The sequence below is a fragment of the Manihot esculenta genome, chromosome 2, assembly GCF_001659605.2.
Source record: "Manihot esculenta cultivar AM560-2 chromosome 2, M.esculenta_v8, whole genome shotgun sequence".
NCBI classification, from domain to species: Eukaryota; Viridiplantae; Streptophyta; class Magnoliopsida; order Malpighiales; family Euphorbiaceae; genus Manihot; species Manihot esculenta.
The window spans coordinates 5,677,339-5,702,677 of NC_035162.2; the positions used below are offsets into that span (position 1 = coordinate 5,677,339).

Here is a 25,339-nt window from a genome sequence, read left to right on the forward strand (position 1 = left end):
AAATTGCAAAAAATTTTATAAGAATTTATTAAATTTTTTTTTTTTTACAAAATAATTTAGTAAAAGTTTCTTTAATTTAAAGCCCGGCTCTGCCGTCAACCATCCCCCATTCCCCATCTTTGTCTTCGACCTTTTTTCTTTTGTTATGTTTCTTGTGCTTGTCTTTGATTTTTACTTCTACAGTGCTGTTCATGTTCTTGGTTTTAGTCTCCTTTCTTCGAGTGTTTAGTACCTAGCATGTGTCAGTACTTCTGTTGGGCGTTCAGAGGTCTTGGACAGGCTTGCATGTTGCAGTTGGCTTCCCTTGCAAATGAACTTCAAGGGGCAGTAGGAGAAAGGGTGCCCGTTGTGCCACGCTTAGTTCCCGGCTAGTCCAGCTCTAGCCCAAGTCCTCGCTGTCATAGTATTGTGGTTCAGTTTTATCCATCTCATCTGGATCTTGTCGTTGAAAGGGTAGCTTGAGCACAGCATGTGGTGTTGGCTATCCTTGCTGACGTCGATGATGAATGAACTCCCGGCCACAGACCAGGTGCTCTTAAAGCTGTACAGCTGCTAGAGATGGGGGGTTTTAGGTTACCCGTTGGGCATCGAGTCTGCACCTTTATCGGGTTAAGGATTAATAATTCATCTAATGAAATATCCTTTTTTAAAAAATTGAATGTACCGTGTACAGCAGCAAATTTGGCATAACTTATATTATGAATACACAAGAATAAAATTAAAAAGAGCCCCAAAGATTGTAGTTTTACCCCCCCCCCCCCCCCCCATCCACCCAAGCAATCAGTTCTACCATATAACTAGTTTTTCTAACATGTAATTGCACTGATTGCAAATAGGAAAGCTATAAGGTACAACACCGCTCTAGAACTATCAGACACCTAATTGTTGAACCTGCATTGCGCAGCTCTGAATACTCGTGTCGTACTTGTTCATAAAGAAAATGTAGGCAACTAGAGCACACTCCCTGATCATTTCTCTACTCCTAGTCCAGTGCCTTGATTGTCTGCCTACTCCACATTGCAGTAATGGGGTCAAATCTGAGTTCCCATGTAGGCCAGTAATGTAGATCTTGCTTCAATGTCAACACTCGAGGCTTCCCATTTAGGTGGACGGTCCTTACACGGACAAATTCCCCATGCCCTATTTCCTGATCAATTGTAACACCATAAATACAACCATGTGTTGTGACATTTAAGCAGTAATCTAAATCGGTAATTAAGGAATAGAAAAAAAAAAAACAAACACAAGTCTGTCTTCCTCTGATACTAGAGCTACAAATTCCAGGGTTACTTCCAAAGAGAAAGGAGGTAGGTATACCTTTGTCACGTCAATGAAAGCATCTAAATCAGGCGTGGGTCTCCCATTAATTTCAACTATCCATTGAAGAGCATAAAGACTATATCTGTGTGCAGGACTTCCATGACACCACCTGAAAAAAACATAGCAGTCATGATACATAAGCTGATATTTTCATGCATGCCCTATCAACTGTCTCCAAATTAAAGTATCAGTTGACGCATATCTCAATGTTGTCTCCTAATATTCCTGGAGAAGGCAAAAAAAATGAGTGGACTACAAAGAAACTAGGAAAAATGCAACCACCAGCTATTACTGGCGAGGGCTGAAGGCTGTTTCTAAACATAATTAAATACTTAGCAAGCTAGTCCTAACCCAACCTTACACTCATCATTCATCTCTCCCCATTGGGTAAAAATATCAAGGCTTCCATGTGAATTGGGAATTCACCCATCAGATATTTGAAAATACAATAAAAATAAAAGATAAAAGGGCTTCCTGTCCATACAGGATGCAAAAATGGGGCACCCTTTGTCCTTCAGAGCCTCTCGAAATAGTTTACTTGTGCAAAAAGGAAAAAAGGAGCAGCATGGCTTTAGATGTGCAAAGAGGCAGGTATTGTACCCAGCTTAGAGGCAGATGAGCTATAGCATATATAAACTCTATAAGAAAGCAGCATAATGCCTTAAGATCCCACCCCGTCACGCGAAATTCTATTCCCATGGCTGTCCCAAATCAAGGAAAGCTACAACTTTGCAGCTAAAAAAATTTCTTACCGAGCCACGTACACACCATGACCCTCTTCAGGAAGAAATCCAAGAGCACGCACTGCTGGATGAGGATCCTGAACAATACTACCACACCAATTCATTACACGTGTTGTACCATTCCCATCTCTAACATCTGTTCCCACAAAAAGATCTATTTCACGTCCCTGAGAAGAGAAAAAGAAAACATGGTCACATCATGACACTTACAATATATAGCCATACAATGTTGTTGGATAGCGAATGAGAGCAGAGAACAAAAGGGACACAGATCATATATCCCTTTCTTGCCTGTCGAAAAATAGTCATGTTAAGTTTCCCCTCATTGTCGCCAATCTCGTCCAAAGCTTGGCAAGCATTTTCTATGTCGCGGAAGCAAGTGACCGACTCTTTGTTTACTGCCACAACCATGTCCCCTTGTTCTAATAGATTTTCAGCTTTTGATCCAGCTAAGCAACCCTTGACACGCAAAACTTGTCTTCTAATTGGATCTTTCTTGACAAGAGCCTAAAAGAGATATCAACGAATGACAATTAGTCAATGACAAGGTAGCCATGTCCTACACTTTGATAAATATGTTAATGAAGTTCCAAGAACACTTATCCAGCTCAGGAGCCAAAAGAGTCGCCAACAAATAGTTGGAAGGTGACTTGTTTAAGTGCCCAACAGTATCACCATTGCATTAGTGAAATATCTTAAGCTAACAAAACAAGGACTACTAATTTATTAAGCATTATATTGTTTATCTTAAGTAAAATAAATAAATAAGTAAAAAGAAAAAGAAAAAAATATCAGACAACCACATTGTATGCAGCATACTCAAATCTCTTGTGCTTCTCCAAAGGGCATAGAAGAAATTGCAAATTTAAGAGACATTGTTCATTCACCAACCACAAATACTAGACCAAATTCCACAAATTTATGCACACTGGACCTCACATATTTACACTAGATGAAAAATTACTACATTGATTCTGGTCATTTCAGCTTATAGCCATCTAGAACTTAATGTTTTATGAAAACTCAATACCACAATTAAAATAATTTCCATTTAAATCCTGTGAAATACTGTTTACTCAAGGAAATAAAGGAAGAAATTGAACGATTTTCTTGAAGATCTTTCACTTCTACAGCAATCCAAATGCAAAACTATTCACATTACACAAGTGAGTGAGGTGCTGAGAAAACATACTTGGACCCAACTACTGCTCAAACCAAAACTCCGTGCCTTTGAAAGCAAAGTAGGATAAAGCTCAACCTCCAAAATCCTGACCAGAGGCATTGGCCTTCTGACACCATTTATGAGAAGAGGTGGTCCATTTGCACCACGAACAATTTTGTCAAGGACTTGACTGATTGTATAAATAGGGATACCTCTAACAAATTGATGATCTTCTGAGGTACTGCAACCATATTTCAACTGGATAGGGAACAAAGCATCAAAACACGTCAAAATAGGAAGCAGATTATAGGAATTCAATTAATAGTTGATACCTGCGTTGAAAAGCTTCCCCAGATAGCTTGAACCCTTCCATGCTCATCGGTTAGCACACCCGAATATGTGCTCCCAAAATCTGAAGAAGTGCAGAATGAAAATTTCAAAGCACAAAATCAAGGCTAGATGTTGACCAAGTACGAAGTACTCACCAGTATCAAGTTCAATAACTTCCATATTTGTTGCTCTGTACCGTGGGCAATCAGCTGAGCCAATATTCAAAGCAGCACAAGGGTTTGTCACAATGGATTTCCTAGACGTTACTTGTAGGCTTCTACTTAACCCCACAAGATAGACTGAATCCCCACGACGCAATGCCGGCTCTGTCCAAAATCATATCAGTCATTAAAAGAAAGCATTTTTCACAGAACAGCACCAGTATACTTGAGAAAAGATTGCATGGGAAGAAATGATAGAAATCAGTGTGGACCCTGCCTAGGAGGGCAAAAAGAATTCCATATTGAACTATAAAATTTTGCTAATCAACCAACCAAAGATGTCTGACTACGAAAGAAAAAAAAAAAAAAAAAGAAACCAAGAATACAGAAGTTTTTGAATCCAAGTTATACAACTCAAAAAAGGTTTGGTGCATCTTTAGCCCCAACTAATGCAGAAAGCTGATCCTACCAGGAAGCAATTCAGCAGCTCGAACCATTGAGGAACCAGCAGTTCCTAGGGCCGATGGGTCATAAGCAATGAGAGCATAATTGTGAACAGGATGGAGAAAAACCACCTGGAATGGAACATATGCATTAACCAAAGCACTGTGCAATTTATTTCTGAACTATTTACTTGAAAAAAGTTTTACCTCCCCTGGAATTTCAATAGGAAAAGCAGCAAAGGATAGCATCACATCCGATGCAGATATTGCAACAGTATTCCTATCAACTGCTACCAGTCCCATATCTTGAGAATGATAAACGATGATACCAGTCCCAAAGAAGTGTTGTGAATGGACACCATCAAGCATAATTGATGCAGGAACATGAACCTGCAAATACAAAGGTCAGTAGTGTAACTATATTACTTCTCACATGCAAAATAAGCTCTCATAAGAAAACAGATATACAAATAGAAAACACTGACATATGCTACAGATTCATTGGGATTGATCTATACAAACAAGAACACCTAAACAAATTGGAAAATTATTAATAGAATAATGGTGCTTAAAACTTGCACAGTATATTAACAATAAATAAGAGCTTCAAGAAGAAAATAAGGAAAAGTAGGAGCTCTCATTGCAGCATTATCAATGTCCTGAAGGTGTGCTAAATTGAAATAAATAATAGCAAGCCTCATGTCTTGCAGTGAACATCTGAAGCAACATTAAGACAATCAAAATGCCCAATATTATCATCACTATCAGAGAACAGACATCCCTCATGCAATCGGCACTAGAAGGTTAGTTTAAGCTGAATCATACTGAACAAAGCATCAAATACTCCAGAAAAATATATATATACACACATTAAACAAGGGGAAATAGAACAAAAACCATAAAATTACCTTAGACTTTTAACACAAGGTATAAGTAGCATTAAAATTTAGAAGAACAGAAAACACAGGAGTAAAGAACAAGAGAACAATTTACATTGTTTGGCTACAAAAAGCCTACATCCATGGACGCAGAACCCCAAAAGGGCTACATTTATTACTTTACATAATGCACAGAATTCCATATTTATAATGGAAGATACATAACATGTATGAAATTCTACCCATAAATAATAAATCACTCATAAGATTTTAACAATCAATCTCATGCTTTTCTCATAAGTATAAGATTCTCATAAATCACTCCTAGATTCTTCATTTTTCATTAATTCTAACAAGTAGAACTGTATTTTTCCTGAAGATTAATGCTCCACCACCTTGATCAGTAGCAGCATTTAATTAGAAGTGCAATAACATCTGACATTATTTTGTGATGAAAATAAATAAACGCCTAAAAAAGAAATGAAGGAAACCAAGTATGCAGTTGATTGAAGACACAACAGGATTTACCTCAAACATTACAAGAGTGGGCTCTATCACACTCTCTGCAAATGAAGCATTAGCTGGTGGTGCTGTTGTACCTTGATAGTTTCCTGCGACTTCATTCTCCACAGTACTTAGATTCTCCAACTTCACTTCTCCAATTTCACGCCGCAAGCAACCATTAGCAACAGCAATTTCGTTGGCAGGCAAATGTGATACCCTTTGTTTCTTTGTTCCAACATGTTCTTCCTGAGGATGTAATTCCCCAGACGATTGTTCAGAACTGATTTCCATACTGGTAATACCATCAACCATTTCTGGGTTCCCACCTTGATTTACATTTTCCACATGAGTTGTTTCTCCAACCAGTAAAATAGTTTGACTAGCTACGCCTTGTCCAATATCATTAACAGAAGATGATAGCTTCAGGGAATCAGGTTGAATAGCGGGCTTCGCTGTCCACAAACCTGTGCTGTCATCACGAGTGTATATCTGTGGAGGGGCATACCATTCATGGCGATCAACTGTAACCAGGACAGACTGCAAGCACAACAGGGGTCCACAAAAATCAACCAATATTCAATTCTGAATTAATCATATTCGCACAGAATAATGCAAATATATACATTAATCAAGGAGGGCAATCACTCAATAGCCCCCATTTTTAATTACAATACTACAGCAGTTGATCTGCGATGTACATATCTGAGAACTAAATTTTAAGTCAGGAAGAGTGAAAAGATGTAAATTTATGTTGTTGCTTTTCTGCCACCCTTAATTCAAAACTGCAATCCAATTGCCAGATAATTTTATGATTCAAGCAGATACACACCCACAAAGAGAGAATGGAGGCAAAGAGAGAGGGTGGGATAGACTAATTAGTATCATCTACTTAAAATCATAGGGTATGTATCATAGTAAGCGCAAAGCAGATACACCCATAACTACCACTGACTTGAGCAAAAAATGTCATTTGGTGAAAAATGTTACCACAGCCATCACATACCTTCCTTCGATGACGATCCATATAGCTTATATATTCTAATGGCACTCTTGCACCCCTAGAAAGCTTAGATAGGGCAGAGATTAGTTCATCAAGCTGTGATATCTCCTCACCAGCAAACTTCTTAATGATTGCATGACGTGGAACTCCAGCTCTAAATAGCATATATCTGCACTAAACAAATAAAACAGATTACTTAAATAGAAAGGGCAAATGTTTCATGCCAAACAAGACCAACTAAACAGAAAATGCAGTTACGCTTTTTGTTTTTTAAAAACTAAAACAGATTTTTTTTTTTTTTTTTGTTATTTATTTCTTAAAAACTGTTTTCTATAAAGATAAGTTTATAAATTTTTATATAAAAATAAATAATAAAATTACGTATTTTTTAAAATTCGATATTTAAAAATAAAACAAGAATACAAATAATTTTATAAATGTTGGCACATAAAAATAATAATAAATTATTTTTACAAAGCAGGCAAATTACTAGCAGGTCCACGTGGTATAGGAAAACTCATTAATTAGTCTCTTATTTTTAAAAATGCATTAAAATATTCTTGGGATTGTAAAAAGTCTACTGGTTAGTCATTCCATTAATTTTAACTGTTAAATGTTGCAAAAATAGAAAATTACTATTTAGTCTCTATGGTATAGGAAAACTCAATAATTAATTAATTTAAAAATATATATATTAAAACATCCTTAAAATTTTAAAAACTATAGTAATTAATCACTTTATCAATTTTAATTATTAAGTATTACAAAAAGTTTAAAATGCTCTCAACACAAAGAAATTAATTAGTAGATGTTTTACAAAATTTAAGGACTAGCTATTAAATTTTATCCTACCACATGAACTAAAGAGTAAAATACTTAATATTTAAACTAATAGAATGACTAATTAGTATATGTTTTAATATCTCAAGAACGCTTGAATGTATTTTTCAAAATCGATGCACCAATTAATAAGTTTTCCCATATTACATAAACTAAATAGTAAATTTTTCTTGCAACGAAAAATTGAAATGCCTTCAATATGAAGGGGATAATTAGTAGATATTTTTTACAAAACTGAGAGACCAACCAATAAATTTTTTCATAATACAGAAACTAAATAGTAAAATATTTAACTAAAACTAATAGCAAGACCAATTAGTAGTTTTTTTTTAAAATCTCAAGGACAATTTAATGTACTTTTCAAAATCAAGAATCCAATTAATGAGTTACCATATTACATGGACTAAATAGTAAACTTTTCTTATAATATTAAAATAAAAATATATTTTATAAATAAATTGAATGAATATGTATTTAAAAAAATGAATTTGATTGATGAAAATAAAATTTTGAAATTGTTAATGATAATTTGATAAAAATTACAAAGAAAAATAATAATTTGATAGAATTTGTAATAAGAAAACCAATATTTGTAGTTTTTAGTTTTTGGTGTTCTGATTTCAAAAACGTTTTCTAATAAGTAGTAAAAATAAAAATGCAACACTATAAACGAACAAGTTTCTTATTTTTTTTATCAAATAAAAAACAGAAAACATAAAACTAAAACAAACATACCCTAAAAGCTTCAAATATCCAAAACTAAGGGCTCACAGCTAGTTGAGATTGACCACATCAGTCCTTTTTAATTATGTTTTACTTAGGGTAAAGCTTTCTATGAGGTGCTGTGATATTAAATTATTGCTACTTACTCATTTTGGGTACAAATATCAATATTTTCACCCAAAAGCTATTTTAAAAGTCATGAAAGAACATGAGCTTCTCAATTCTTCAGCTAACTTTCATTTTGGGTATAAAATATCAACGTTTACACAAAAGATATTTAAACAATCATGAATATAGATGAGCTTCTCCTTCACGGGCTAGCTCTAGTAGGCCTAGCAAAGCATAGTTTTTAAAACCTCAGTTCCAGTAAATCTTTCATTAGAAGTAGCTGGAAATAGATTCACTGCAGATATCATGTCATAATTAAAGCCTTTCTCCTCACAACAAGCATGAAAAAAGGAACAATTACACAAAAAAAAGGGTAAATAAACCAATGCGCACACAAAAGTTCACAGGCACCGTATGCAGCACACCAGATTACTGATATGAACTTTTAAAACAATAAACCTACCCAGGTTCTGAAACATACACCAGACCACAGTGGAAACGAAAATTTCTGGCCTGTTTCAATCAAAAGGTAAATGTTCAAGACATTGGCAATAGAGCTAAAAATAAAAATAAACAAAACCAAACAAAAAAGAAAAAAATCAACTGTCACACCACTTAACTCTGGTGGAATAATAACCAAACCAAGGAAAAAGATTCATTTAGAGAATACACAAGGCAAAAAATGTAAGAAAAACATAGAACAGCAGGAAAACATGTGAGTTTATGTTCTGTTGTATGGAGTGCAGATGATAATACACCAAAAACAAGCAAGACAGAGATATAAAAATCAGCTCCTCAACTGGTCAAAATGACAAGCTAAGAAAGTACCATTTACCCAAACAATGCTCAACTTTACAGTACTTTTGAGTAATGAGAAAATCTGAGGTGTGAACAAAGCAGCCGTCACCTTATTACAAAGGAAAGGCTGCAAAATCCAACATACCTGTTGGTAAGACAGAGGATGTATCACTGCACCACTTACTTCTAAGAAATAGTCAGGAGTTATTGAATGTAAATCCTGAACCTGTAGCATAAACAACCTATCAGATTTAAAGAAAGAGAAAATATACAGTAACAATTTGAGCAAAGGTCAACTCCACATGAATAACAGCCACTCTACAACAAAGCAAACACTAACAGACATATATATCCAGACCTTTGTTGCAATAAAACAAAATCAACAGCCACCTTTCAGAAATTTATGCATGCAGACATGTAGTTTGAGTGACGATGTGGATGATGATAAGCTAGCAAACAAGCAGATAAACCAGCTTGTCCACCCAACTACTGACTGTCAAAGAAACCTATTTGTCAAAGCTATGATTGAAGAATGTATTTCATTGCCTGATCTCCTCCTCCTATGAACTCAACTTAATCTGATCCTTTTTTGGAAAGAATTCTCCTACTGTTGAAAAGGATCTACAGACAACTCATTTCTTCTATTACTTCCCTAATATGCACAAGTAGTATACTAAAGGATAATCATCATAGTGTTTCTATTTCTGAATCCATTGAAAATTCAGATAACAAAAGGTAATCATCACAATGGTTCTATTATTAAATCCATTTGAACACCTTTTGTCCACCATGGTAGTTGGTAGGCACTCCTTCCTTTAGCTAGGGTCATTAGCAACTGATTTACTTAATTAATAAGTGTTCCCACTATAATAGATAATGAAACAGTGTTCAGTGAAACCTACTATTCAGGGTAAAAAAGATGAGGAATAAAAATGACATCAAATCCTGAAAAACTAGGGCATTTCCCAGCAAATCTTGCTAAAATTAAGGCGAGTTGTACAATAAAATCTAAATGTTTACGCTTTTTCACGATAATGGCCAAATGTTTTAATCTTGGATAATAAAGTCCAAAAGCTTGTGAGACTAAGTACAACTATAGCCAAAGGGCAAAAATGAATTTGGAAAGTTAAGGAAAAATTACAATATAATCCCTGAACTTTGGTAACGCCTAGAACTTAGTTCATATATTTTCACAATCAAATAATTTAGTCTCACTTTTTATTTCATATACAAATTGGTCTATTCATCTAATTTTTCATCCAAATAACCATTAGTTTTAGCAAAAATGATCAGAACGCTTATATTTTTAATATGAAATAATTAATTCTTTTAGGTTTTGTTTCATTAATAAAATAGTACCTTCATTTAAATTTTATACTTAAAAGTAAATGTCACTTCTTATAAAATTATAAAGTTCATAAGATATATAAACTTTATATATAAAATGTAAAAATATTGATTTTACTTTTATCTTTATGCGTCCAGATCTTTTGGGTTTGAAGTTATTAAATTATTTTGTTGAATGAGTGAGGAAATTAATGGTAATTTAGACAGAAAATTGGACGGATAGACTAATTTGTATATATAATAAACAGTAAGGGACTAAATTATTTAATTTTCAAATACATGAAAGAAGTTGTAGGTTTTGCTAAAACTCGTACTATATTGTAATTTATTCTTTTTTCAAACTCAATTTTGGTCTTCAGTTATAATTATGAACAACTTCAAATGTTTGGATTTTATTATCCAAAATTAAAATGTTTGGCTATAATCATGAACACGCATAAATATTTGGCAAGAACAAACTGAAGCCAATGGGCTCCAAATAAAGTGATCACATGAGACAACTAAGATAACTATTTAAACATTTGTCTTCTAAAGAGAGAAGATACAACAAAGTTTAGTATGTTCAGCATTTAGCCAAAGAACAAGAACATTTAGCAGAAGAACAAGATAAGTCGTACCACCAAGTTTACAGTCAAGCAAGTGCCGCCCCTTTCAATTTGTAACTCAATCTTATGGTTAACAGAGTCATCAAGTAAAGTCTCCAGTTTCAGAAACTGTGTAGTCACCTGCAATAGGATTCATAGGTATTACAGGATATGAGAAGTAGCAAAGACATAAAAAAATTGTTCTGCATGAAAGCCTGAGAGACACACAAGACAGAAAAACAAAATTATTTAAGGAGAAATGGAGCAACAACATTGATTTTAGTTCAAGAGTTTTAAAATAAGTGATAACTATAGCAATCCTGTAATTAGAACACCCTAAAATAGAAATACATAGCTAGGAAAACATTAAGTTTTATGCGACTAAATCTATAACTTACCTCACCATTCACACGAATAAGCACATCACCTGGTCCCAATTGCATATGAGCTGGGCCACCTGGCACCTGAAAATGGGGAATAACTTATCCACACTTCCATTTTGTTGTTTGATTCAACAATTAAGACATTAAAAAAACACATGCTCACCACAGAGTCAACAACAAGCATTCCAGTTTCCCCTGGTGGAGATGCATGCCGTACAATCTTGCAGTCAAAAGATCAATAAGCTACTAAGGAAACACAACAGTTATCCATTCCAACAATAGAGCAGATGAACACTAGATACCTGCTCAGTTTCACTTTGAAGACCAAGCCGGCGTGTCTCATCAAATCCTTTATGAAGAAATGTCACCTATATCACAAAAAGCTGATGCCAAATCATAAAACAGTAATTCATCCAGCATCATGCAGAAATGCCACCATTTGACTATCACAAAATGTTCACATTAAATTAACAATTTCATTACATATAACCAAATTGATTGTCATAAATCATGTGCCCTTAACCATGCTTGGAACATGAAAAGCACCGACAGAAATACATGCATATGTGTGTGTGTGTGTGTGTAGACAAGCATATGATTGCAGAAAACACTAAATCCCCACAAGGAACAACTTTTTACAGCAATTTATTTTTTATGATTATGATTTTCTCCTCTCATTGATATGCATCAGCCAATATGGCAATTTTCAACAGAAAAGGACAAAGTACATAAATCTAGTCATGAACAACAACAACAATAACTAAGCATTAATCACAAGAAAAATTAGCTATGAACCTGTCAATTTGGTCCATCCAGTTCTCATTGAATTGACTGCCTGTAAATGAAGCCAATAATGACTAATGCTAATTCTTCTTGCCGTTCATGACTCCACATGGCGAGTGTTTAGTGACTCAGCTAATCTTAATCCCAATGTAGTAAGCATCAGCCATGTGGATGATGGATCATTTTCCTCCATTCCACTCAGTTTAAGGCTACATATTGAGAAAGGTATACATTGCTAAATCCTTCTTCACTACTTCAGGCCCTCCTCCCCCCCCCCCTTCATCTTCATCCTCATGACTTCAACAGACTAGACATTCCATTCCAGTGCATATATTGGGCTATGCCTATGATAGACATACCCAAACATTTCAATCAACAAACTCAAATTTTATCTTCAATTATTGCCAATTCCACAATCCTAGAAATGTACTCATTCCTTATCCAGTCCTTGTCTTCCATACGTCTAGCACTACTTTTCTGCAAGATCATTTCTTCACTTCCCAAATTGTAATCTTATAGAAATCTCCATTCAATTTAGCTGAGATTTATGATCACATAAGACCCCCATCAAATATCTCCATTTCATCCATCCTACTTTAATCTGATAGTTGACACCTTCCTCACTCTCACTATTACTTTGTACAGTAGAGTGTACATATCAAAATATACACTTCACATACATCCAGATTAACACTTCTTCCTTCATTGCTAAAATTGCAATGCATAAATTCTGTTTTAGTTTTATATAGCTTGACACCCTTAGGCCCAAGGATAATCCTCCATTGATCCAAAAAACTAACAATAGAGTTTAACAAAATTTCATAAGTTTGAGTCTTTACAAACATCATTATAGCTACTTTTGAGTTTTGACAAACATCGTCACTGCTACTCTACGACCAAAGGTCTACATCTTCATAATTAAATAAAACGGAGTTATTTCAACTAGCTACTCTCATCTTCCATGCAGAATCCTTGATTTTACCACAAGATATTTCTTGAAATTTCTATCAGATCAAATTAGGTATCCCACATTAGTTAAGGACCCATATTTCTCTAGTCCGCTATCTCCTCATAGATTATATGGACGTCTCCCCCTACTAATTAAGCTCTTAGGTTAGATGCATAAACATGGTATCGTAACCTATAAATCCTTTAATTTGTTACAACTCATAGTCATTCCCATGAGATACGGCCGTTTTGTTGCAGTCAAGCATGTTAAGCACCAGCCACCAGGTACTAAATATTTGTTGCAGAGTCAATCATGTTAAGCAACAGGTATTAAATATAGTCCTTCAAGTAACAGAATTTCGGATGGGTTATATGGTATTCATTGAGACAACACAGTAACTCAAATCTCGCAGTGAAAGAGCAGCATACATTTAAGCATTTAGTTGATTTAATACTATCAGCAGCATATGTTTAAGCATTTATAAGATTTAATACTATCAACCATTGATAAAATAAAGTCGCTAGTAATTTATATACAAGAGCGATTTTTGTTGTAAATATTGTAAAATTACTGCATAAATCGCATTTCAACATCCAGTAAAAAATTTCTTCAGATCTTCATTGAATCAAAAATTAAGTTTTGGTTCCTAGTTGATTTGAGTAATTCAAACTTTTTGGAAAAAGAAAAAAAATACAGAGTAATGGCACCCAAATTTTTCTGCTTCCATGGAACCAATTTTAAACCCTAGTTAAGCATGGTTTGTCATATTTCACTGGGGATAATAAAGGAGAGCCATTTTCTTTCTAAGAATGGAGAAACTAGGTAGTGAGATGATTAAATGGTGAGGTCGAGGTCTAAATAGACCTCTTAAAAGAATAACATATATACCTATGGATAGGATAAATAGAATCTTTTTTGTTGGACAAGAAAAGAACTAGTCAAAATCACATGTATAATTTATCTGAAAAAATTAGTCACTATCACATGTAGAACCAGAAGAAAGTTTCACAGTATGTATCACTGCTATACATATTTTCACTTAAAACAGGGAGGTAAGAAATGTGTAGATATTTCCCCAAATTGGAAGAGTTAAGTCACAGTTATGGACATGGTATCATTCACTATGACTCAAATTATAACTAAAAGAAATCAGGCCCAACATCCAGCAACAGATGTTCAACCGCTTGTTATTGGAATATTTAACCAGAATATAAATAAACTCGAATATTTGATCAGAATTCTGAAGGATAACATTACAACAAACCTGAAGCGTACCACGAGGTATAGGAACAGCCTCCCATTTATTTGTATAAGAATCTCTTTCCTTCTGAAGAAATCCTAGCGCCCTTACAACCTGCAAATTAAATGACAATGCGATTCAGCATCTAGAGAACAGTGTTTTTAGGCAAGAGGTGACACTTAGGCGACTTGGTACACTATCGCCTTAGGCAACAGGCAATGCCAGGGCCTTTTTGAAATGAGGCACCAAAGCCAAAACTTTTTATATGTTTTAAATACACACACACACACACACACACACACACGTTCTTTTAACATAAAAATATCACCCATTTAATCTAACTAAACAACTAAACCAAGCAACACCAACTATAAATTCAAAACAATCAAATTAAATAAATTAAATAAAGCAACAAAGCAACAACAATTAAACAAAGCCAAAGCCAAAACTTTTTATATGTTTTAAACACACACACACACACACACACACGTTCTTTTAGCATAAAAACATCACCCATTTAATCTAACTAAACAACTAAACCAAGAAACACCAACTATAAATTCAAAACAATCAAGTTAAATAAATTAAATAAAGCAACAAAGCAACAACAATTAAACAAAGCAACAATAATACAAGTATACAAAACCCATCTAAAATAAATTTAAAAAAATTATAATTTGTGAAATTCTAAAATTGAAAGCAATAGAACAACACCCATCTAAAATAAATAAGAAAGCAACCTATAATTTCTAAAAGTATACAATTATAAGCAATAAAATAACAAAAATACATAAATAAATTCACTCAAATTGCAGAAAGAAAAAAAGAAGAGGAGCTGCTCCCACCTATTTAGGTAAGGATAGAATAGAATGGAAGATGAGAAGAGAGAAAAGGAGGAAGAGAGAGAAAGGAAAAAAAGTAAGAAAAAAAAAGGTACTGCTTGCTGGGGTGCGGCAGCAGTGAGGAGGAGAAGAGAGGACGATAAGGAGAGAAGATGAAGAAGAAGAAGAGAGGAGAGAGACATACTAGCTGGTAGGAGAGCAAGAGTAGCGGTTTGGAGCTTCTTTGGCTGGTATAGAGGTCTTTGGTTGCTGGCTCTTGAAGTTTAATAAAATAAACTCTAGGGTTTAAAGTTTAAAAGCTTTCAAATTTAATAATAATAAGTGTCTATCAGAGGCAGGGCCTCAGGTGCCTCCTCTCAAAGGAGGGTGCCTCAGCCTGGTGAGGGAGGGTCACCTCGCCTTGCCTGGCGTCTTTCCTCACAACACTGCTTGAGAGTTCAGCTGAAATTAAAAGTCTGAAAAGGGATCAAAAAGTAAAAAATCTAATCAGGTTTAAGGAAAATGCCATGAGGTTCCCATCCACCTTATGTTTATAATCAAGTGTTTTTAGCATATCCTTAGCTAATTTCACTTTTGCTCTTTGAATTATAATGGATATAACTTCTGTAATCAATTATTACCTTTATCATCTTGCACATAAGATGGTCCTAAGACACCTGACTGCCCATTGCCATCATCAAAAATTGAAGTACTTAACTCTCAATCTAACGCAACAGCATAGAAGATAAAAGGGAAATAATTCAGCTATACAAATCAATCTGAAATTAAGAAGAATGAAAGACCCATTGGCCAAGGATTGTCAGAGTTGGCTGCTAATATCTGTGCAAAATTGACTACAGCTTCCTACCTCTCTAGCAACCTGTACAAGGCTGAGAGAAGTAATGACAGAGGTCCCAGAGCTAGCTTTCTTGTAAATTCCCTTGTCTTAATTAAATGATACAACTTAATCTATTCATGCTCCACAATCTCTTGTAAATTCTCATCTTTCCAGAACTAATTGCAGAGCTAGCTTTCTTGTGCGCTCTGCTCATCCAATAAATTCCAGAACTAATGACAGAGCTAGCTTTCTTGTGCACTCTGCTCATTCCAATAAATACTGAAACTAAAATCCAGATAAATGAATTTACACGAAAAATGACACATGGACCTAATATGGGAAGTCAGTGGCAGATCCTGAAAAATTTGGTCAGTGCAGACAATGCACAAAACACACATAAATATTTGTATAAATTAAAAAAAAAAATCACATATGCATATAAATAAAATAACGAATAAATCACTCACTCTACAAAGTGCAGACAGAGAAGTACTTGAGATTTATATAAATAGAAATAATTACATATGCCTAAAAATAAAAACTTAGGATAAATCACTAACTGTAAATAGTGGTGGCAATTTAAATGGCTGAGTGGGGACAATGAGAATTAATTGAGAGGGAGCAAATGTATAAAAGCACAAAACTCTATACAGTAAGGCCAATTTAAAGCAATTAAAGCAAACAACCCAAATAGTAAATGAAAAGCTGATAACTAATAATCCATAACTCATAGTCAATTGTGAGACTGAGAATCCATCCTTTCACACTTTTATGGGAGAGAGGATAATATCCAAACTTAAAATGCTAAGCATTTAATAATCAAAGCATTCATAGAGGTTAAGCAAACAAAATTAAAACATTAATAATAAAGACACTCACTCGTTCTAAAGGTAAGAAAAATGCAGAAGCACTAGAAGACTTGCTGCCAGCATTCAAGGCCACAGCCCTGCCTTGCCAATCAATCACTGGGGAACCACTTGAACCACCCTTAGTCCCAGATGCAGCCTAAAGGTAAAGATACAAGTCAAAACAATAATAATTGGCAAGTTGCAAGGTATTAGTAACATGCCACGAATTAACAATCTTGTACACAAGCTTAGCAAAATCAAGAGAAGTGTTCTAGATCACAACAACAACAACTAAGCCTTTATCCCAAACTAGTTGGAGCCATTCATATGGATCCTGTTCACCATTTAGCTTTATTTGAGACCAGTTCTTCAACACAAATACATACAAATTGTGACCCTTGATACACAATCATAAGCTGGTCCAACAAAAAGAGAGAAACAATGCACAAGCAAATCTACACAGCCAAGGTAGTTGACTGACTTATGAAGTCTAAGATTGCAAAGCAGTTAGAATAGCAAAACAGAAAAATTTACCATTTTGACTGAAGCAGAACTCACCTATTACTAATATCCATTGTCTAATGATGAATAAAAAAAATATATGTTGAATGAAAATTTTAAAAAGAAATTATAAATACTGCAAGTAATTAAGTTCACTTCCAAACAGCCATGAGATACCAATATTAATGTGGAGTTCCATGGTTGCATCATGCAAAAAAAATGAAATAATACTGATTAGGTGACCCACTTATTGAACTATTTGAAAATTCTCTCCATGTGATTGCTAGCATCAAGAATTGAGCTACTTACTTGCATGTAGAATGTATTGAAGTCATTATACCCATCCCTGCACCAAGGAACATTCATGGTTAACACAGTTCCAACAAGATCATCAACAAGATTAGCTCATACACAAATTATGTGTTTGGTTTGATATTGGGACTGTGCAATAGAATAAGAGGATAGAATTAACAAAAGAATGTTTCATCATCAAATTGAGCATGATCATATACATGATAATACAAATGCCAAAATATCAGTTTGCTATCATCCTTTCTCTATCTAAAATGACTCGAATAATATTCTCAAGAGATTAAATGATACATCCTGCCTTATAAGAATGGGAATACAACATTATTTAATTTAAAATACCTTTTGTAATGAGGTGCATCTCTATCCAAACGAGCAAGGGTACCGGCCAAAATAGAAACCTGCAATTAAATATTGAAAGCAACAAAGGAATATTGACGGGGATAGAAATTGGGAAGAAAAGCCATAAACAACAAGCTGGATTCCAGCAACAACAAAGTGCCAACACCTAGAGAAAGAGAGAAACATAATTGGACACATGTAAGAGAGACTAGCCAACAGAACCACATGAAAGAAGTAAATTTGCCCAAGATTAGCGGTTACAGATTCAAATCCATAACATTAGCACTTGCACAGCTGTCATAGATTAGTAGGTGCACTAAGGACATCTTTTTTTTTTTGCCAACTCTTGCCAGGTGCAGCAGCATAAGGGAATATGTGCATGGAGATTCTAAAACCTTAACAAATAAAGAGGAATTTCAGAAAGATGAATAAGATAAAGAAAGAAATATAGTAGCCAAAATCAAAAAATTTTCAAGATGCCCCTATGCTTAAAGGCCATAAAGGAAAAGTTCTCAATGAATTCCAGAAGGCAATGGGCATAGCAAAATGAGAATGTTAAGATGCTTATGCATAAGGCCAATATCAGATAATTTATAACTGTATTCGGGACAGATAATACATGCATTCAAGTTTAACGCACAAAAGGCCATGGTAAACAAGTACCAAGGTGTTAAAAAGGATCAAAACATTTTCTGGTTCAGCAGTAATGTTGTCACGGTGTGCAAAAATAAATTATTGAACTTTAATTGAGAATTGAGAAAGATTAAGAAAAATAACCAAGCATAAAGTTTTGGAAAACAAATTTTTATCCTTGAACCAAAAATTTTAGAAACAAAAGCCACAATGTCAATAATTAAAACATAATAACAAAACTGGTAATTTTCAAATTATAAAAACTAATTAAATTGTTGAACTTTCATAAGTGGACCATTAAAATGCAAATTTACATAATCCTTCAATTGAATAAAAATCCATATTCCATTCAAAGATACCTTTTCACCGCTATCATTACCAACAACCCTGATTTCAAGTCCAACACAAGCAGCCTCAGGAGCAAGAGGAATTTCCTCATAGTCCAGAAATTGAATTGCACCAGGATCATAACGAAAGAAGCCAAAATCATGAACCTAGAAAAAGTGCAAAATGTTAAAACCAAGTAACCAGGACTTACACACATCTACATTAGTGAGAATCACCCATACCATGGATGCAAATTTGTCCTAAAACCACAAACATTCAAGATACTTACACAGCATCTGCCTTTGTGCAAATAGTCAATAGGCCAAACATATTAACACAATGATCTATTAAGTGTTTTTTTTCCTTATTGTGAGTTGGAAATCCTTATAATACAGGATCAAAAGATAAAGATTATTTTAACTTAACCTAGTTCTATTTAGGATTGAGTCAATTTTATTGTTATCTATTGATTCTATTCTACAACATAATTTGGGCAGGGATTAGCTAGCTAAATCATTATAGCTATTCCCCTAAGTTCATGCCTAAGCTTTGAACCTTGTGCTAAGGCTACAATGCTCTTTGGCATTTAAATGTGCATAGCACCTTACAGTACTTGTTTTGATGGATATCAGCTATTTAATGCATTCTAATGGCAAAGACAGTGGATCATCTTTTATTGCATTGCACACTTGGTTATCTTTCTTCAGTATCAATCTGATGTTTCCAAGACATTTACTGAACCAAGGATCAATTGACACCAAGTACACTTACTGAGTCAACGTTTTATGAAGACTTGTGAAAAGGTTTGGTGCAGAGAGAAATACGTTGTTGATTTTACAAGTAAAATTGGAAAGAAAGAAAACAGCATTTCATGGATTTGCACACTTGAAACTAGAGATTAAGTATAGGAAATTCTGTCAACCTATTGTTCCTAGTTATCGGTCCCTTCAATGACTAATTTCTCAAACTCATTGTAGAATATATTCAATAGATCTCTTTGGATTCTTAAGTTTACATTTTTCCCCCTTTTTAACATAAATTTCTAATGCTTCTTTAGTAAATGCAACATGCAGATTTCACTACCCTCCAATGGTTTATTTTAAATAGTAATTGCTTGTTGTTTTAAAAAAGAAACAAAAAAGGTAAGACAGTACAATTTCAATCCCGTCCCTCAGGAAAAACCTAACAACTAAAGGCAGAACCAACAAAAAATACTTCTAGAGCAGATTTCCACCTCTATTTCAAATTCTCTCTTAACACAAAATCCCTTGTCATGCCAGGGAAAACATTGCTCATGTTTTTTCCAACAGAAACAAAAAGCATATCAATCACAAAAGATTCAAGCAACTAAATTTTAAAGAAAAAAGTTACACTTACAGGATCCCTATATACAGGATGCACAGGAATTTCTTCACGGTTTAGAAACATAGCCTCTGCAACTACAGGTCCTATGAAACAAAAAGAAAAAAGTAAATTTAAACCATTAAAAAAGAAATAGTTCCCTTGAGACTATATATTTTCGACCAAAATATTAAAAGGTTCTACATTGATAAGGATATATAACCACGATCCTTTGCTTGCTGGAAAGTAAAAGGAAAAAAGAAAAAGAAAAAGAAAAAGAAGAAGAAGATTAATTGATTCATCATATGTTTTTTTTTTTTTTGGTATGCCAGAAAATTTCATAATTTGCTTCTATAGTTGATTATGTAATACAACATAAATAGCACTATTTCCAGTACATTTGACAAAAAATATATATATGAATAGAATATGATAAAATTAAAAGACCAGTATTTTGACAATCAAATAACCATCTCGTAAGCTGCCCTAAGACACACACACACAATTCACTTCATCTCACTCTATATTATGAAGGAATGGTTGTATTATTTAATTCGGACAGACATTAAAGCAGTTCAAAAACTCCAGCATTAAGGTAAGCGAAATGCAGACACCACAATTTTAAACCTGCAATTAAGAAACCTCATAACCCAGGGGAAAGGAAGGGGATGCGGCTCTTCTTTATGATTGTGGCTGAGCCAAAACCATATTTCTAGAGCACGTCAGTTGATGCTATTGTTCAATAATAATTTCCCGTAAACACTTTGACAAGTAGGGTGCATGGAAATAGTCAACAGCAACTCAATTCCAACGAAGTCTAAAATCATTTTTTGTTCCACTCCCAGAAGAAAAGGGGAAGGAAAGTTAAAGGGGGTGTAAAATGAAAATCATCCCGGCATATGAACTTGCAGTTTAAATCATGTTGATATAACCTAGCAGCAGCAAAATAAATTCACTCTACAAAAACACTCCCTTTAATCGCTTTAGAACTCAAAAAGAAGAAGAAGAAGAAGTTTAGTTACTTCACTTCCCTATTTCCTCAAGCAGCAGCTAAGGTACATATGACACACTTTTTTGTCTTTCACATCCGAGTAAACTAACCGAAAAACCTCAACTTCCTTCATTTGACCATTCCCTCAAACAACAATCAAGATACGCGTGACAAAGTAGATAACCTGAATTGCTTTCCTCAAGCAACAACAAAAACGCATAAACATTTGTCGCTTTCACATGCTACACACAAACCCAAAATGTTAAAAATGTAGCACTCGTAACCCAAACAGGCAGAGATCAATTGAACCTCAATTAATATGCATTCACACAAACCAATTAGTTTTAACAATTTCAAAAACAAAATAAGTTTACCGGGCTTGACGACGTGGCGATTGGTGAGAATAATCCCTCTACGCTTATCGACCACAAACCCGGTGGCATAACTAACACCGGCAGATTCAGTGTCGAATGCGCGGCAAGCAGTTGTTCGCAGAACAACGACAGCAGGAACCACCTTGTTGAGAGCCTTCCGCCAGTCCTCAGCAGAGGCGACGTTTTCTCGAAAAGGCGGGTCGATCTCCATGCAGAGATCCTCCTTCATGGTGGATTCGAGGCCAGGCATCGCGGTATCTGATTCCAATCTCTCAAGCGGGTCCCCCATCCTCGTTGTTACTTTCTCTCTGGGGATTTTCTGGGGAAAGTGAGAGAAAACTGTTATTGGGGGTCAATGAGACGCGCGAGGAAGTGCTCAAGAGAGAGACTGAGCGAGGAAGTGTGCGTTTGTCACTCCTCAGTGTGAAGAGGGGAAATTCCTGATACGGCAATACAGCAATACAGCAGCCAGCTAGCAACTACCCGATTACTGAACGAAAATGGACACGTGTAAACAAATATAATACTATATTAAAATGCTGACTGTAACTTGCCAGAAAATATCAATGGGAGTTTCAATCTCTAAAATTTGAACTATGTTAGCGTTTTAGTGACCCCATTCATTTAAGCGAATAGCAACTATATATTAACTATTATTTTAGAAAAAATTATTTTTTAGTCATAAAATATAACATATTTAATAAATTTATTTTTAATTTTAAAAAATAAAATCTCAATTTTTAAATTTAATTCTGTCAAAATATAAAATTTTACTGTAAAAAATTTATATTAAATTAATATTTTTAACTTTTTATTTTTAATAATTTAAATTTTATATGTTTTAATTTTTTTTATATTTACTGAAATTAAAATTTAAATTTATTAAAATTTTTATTGAGTTTGAAATTTTTTTCCTTAAATTTTGATAAAATTAAACTTCAAAAATTAAATTACTGAATTCAAAATAGAGAGATAAATCTGTTAATTATGTAATATTTTAGAGATAAAAATATATTTTTTTTTTAATTTTTAAGAGAAATTCTTATAAATTTGTAAAAATTAAATTTCAAATATTAATATTAAGTTATAAAAAATATAATTTTGTCATTTTTCCTATATCAATAATATTTTTCATAAAAATATTTTAATTTTGATGAAATTAAATATCGAAAATATTGATTTTAAAAATAAAAAGATGAATATATTAATTCAAGAATAAAAAAGTAATTTTTATTATTTTATTCATTGACTATTAATTATCTTATTTTTAAATTAAAAAATGACAAATATTGGACAAATTACCTGAACTGATCATTGTTATTTCTCTTTTAATTTTTTATATAATTATAATTTTAGATAATTATTAAAATTTAATATAAATTATCAGTGAGAGTTGAGACCATTATTTCGACACATAATTAGCATTTGAATCTTTTACGGTAGACCAAAAATTAAATTTTCTATCAAAAACAAGTTCATAGGAAATTAAGCGAAAAGCCCAAATCCAGTAAATCAATTTTATGCAACTAATCAAGCTCCATTCCGTTAACCAGTTGAATCAAATTAAACTGGAATTACCGAAAATAAAATTCAACCCGAATCAGTAAAATTGGGCTCAAAATATTAGACAATGTATATATATTTTTTATTACTTATAAAAAATTATATCACTAATAATAATAATTAATCTTTTCGATAAATTTATCAAATAATAATTATAAATAATTTATTATCAATAAAGTTATAGTGAATTATCAAATTAAAATTAATCAAATTGATAAATTTAAAATTTTAAAATTATTATAAAGAACAATAGAATTGAAAATATTTTTTTCAAAATAACTGAATTTCATTAATTTGATAATCTTTATATAAAATAAACAAAAAAATAAAATTATAAAAATTTTTATTCATTTAAAATTATTACAAAAACATACAATATAAGAAATATCACACAACTTTAATTCTGATTATCATATAATTTTATAATATAAATTTATCATATAAAAAATAAAAACTGGTTAATATAAAATATTGCATTGAATTATTGCATAAAATTCATAGGGTTCAAAAGGAAAAATAACATAAATCCAAATATATAGAATAATGACATGAGATTTAAAAATTTGATGATAATCAAAATTAAAGAGACATGAAAATTAAGAATTAATAATATCACTAGTTTAGGAAGAAAATTATTTTGAGATTGTATAATAGATAATTATTAGATTGGGTTCCGTTTAATTTAAAAAATAACTATTAATAAATTTTAATTTGTAAATATAAAAAAATTAAAAAATAATTTTTAATTAAACTTTTATGTTTATTTAATAATTAGCAATTAATTTTGATGTTTCAATATTAGCTATGTTACAAATGATTAGAGATTAATATAAATTCAAGAAAAAGTTAAAATTTGTTATAAATATTTAAGAATATTTTATTTACCAAATTGAAATTATTACGCACTCTCCCACAATGAATTCTCTAGTTTTTACCTGATAAATCTTTTTCTCTTCCTCCTCCATGATAGATTTGGCTTTCTTCCGAATCCATCCTTGTTGGGCTCCCTGATGGTTCTGTTGAATGGGTCTCTCCATGTTCTATTTGATGAAAGAACCTGCAAAATAAGGAAAAACGGTCAGGGATCCTCCGGGGATACCCCGGCGGAGACCCTCCGACGTTCAAGTCAGGTTTCATGAATAAGAGTAGTACATTTAGGCAAGAGTTGTAGAGAGAAAATAAAATATGGAGCCTAGGAAGGAGAAAGAGGAAGTGAATCTGAGAGGAAGCCCCTTCCTCTCTACCTGTGATGTATACCTGTCTCTCTGCCACAGCGCTAGCTGTCTCTGTTACCCAGCTCCGTACGTACGGATGTGTCAGGCACCTACTCCATGCGTAACGGCCATTTACTTTCCCCCAGTACGCGTGTAAGTAAATCTGCTGGATATGTGGGCCGGACATCCCTTCTCATTGAACCCGGGCTCATGGTGGGCCCAGCCTCATAGTGGACCCAATTTATCATGCGTCTCCGGATCGGGGCTTGAGAGGCTGGATTGATCTTGCTTAAGGAGGGCATGGTGGGCTTTGGGCTATTTTTCTCCTCTTGGGCCCGGCCTCGCTTAGGGCAAAGGAAGCCCGGTGGTCATCAATTGCCTCTTTACTTCCTTGGCAGTTATTTCATGACTAGTGAGGGGGTAAATCCTTAAACTCTATTCATGACCGTGTGGTCTGAGAACTGCTCTTGCCGAAAGTATCCTTTCCTTGCCTTTTTATTATTTTTGTCTCTTTACTTTGATGTTCGAATGTATAGCGTTATGGAGATGTGTGTTCGATGACGAATGATATTTCACCTCGGCATGTATCTCATCATTATTTTTCACTTAGACAGTCTTCTGGCTTTATCAATTTTACTCAATTGATGGTCCAGGCCGGCTCTACTGAGACTTTGCTAGTCGGACTTATCCGGGCTGGGGGCTCGGAGTCTGATTAAACTCCTGACTTGCAAGTTTTTCTTATTCTTATGAGGGCATTTCTGTTTTTGGCTCATGACCTTGTCAGTGTTGCGAGCTCGGATATCTTGTCCCTCTTGAGATAACCTTCTGGCAGTCAGTGCGGTTTGAGCTGTGTGCCCCACCGGGGTAGAGAGCTCGGCCTTTTGTTGTTTTTCTCTTCCTGGGTCATCCTTGCTAAATGTTTGTTTATTACGAGTTAATCC

General features: G+C 33.8%; 1 protein-coding gene across 1 annotated transcript; it reads right to left on the minus strand.

Annotated features, from left to right (window-relative positions):
* Positions 1-623: 623 nt before the first annotated feature.
* Positions 624-22,111, minus strand: LOC110609116 (protease Do-like 7). The gene is made up of 24 exons (XM_021748464.2): positions 21,622-22,111; positions 20,293-20,363; positions 18,948-19,082; positions 17,956-18,014; positions 17,614-17,650; positions 16,835-16,960; positions 14,321-14,410; positions 11,627-11,692; positions 11,488-11,544; positions 11,340-11,405; positions 10,975-11,082; positions 9,156-9,236; positions 8,676-8,725; positions 6,545-6,710; positions 5,566-6,078; positions 4,367-4,549; positions 4,186-4,291; positions 3,711-3,881; positions 3,558-3,637; positions 3,256-3,483; positions 2,355-2,570; positions 2,073-2,230; positions 1,318-1,429; positions 624-1,147 (listed from the first exon to the last, which is right to left on the minus strand). The coding sequence occupies exons 1-24, from the start codon at positions 21,908-21,910 to the stop codon at positions 983-985; spliced, it is 3,333 nt and encodes a 1,110-aa protein (XP_021604156.1). The 5' UTR covers positions 21,911-22,111; the 3' UTR covers positions 624-982.
* Positions 22,112-25,339: the final 3,228 nt, after the last annotated feature.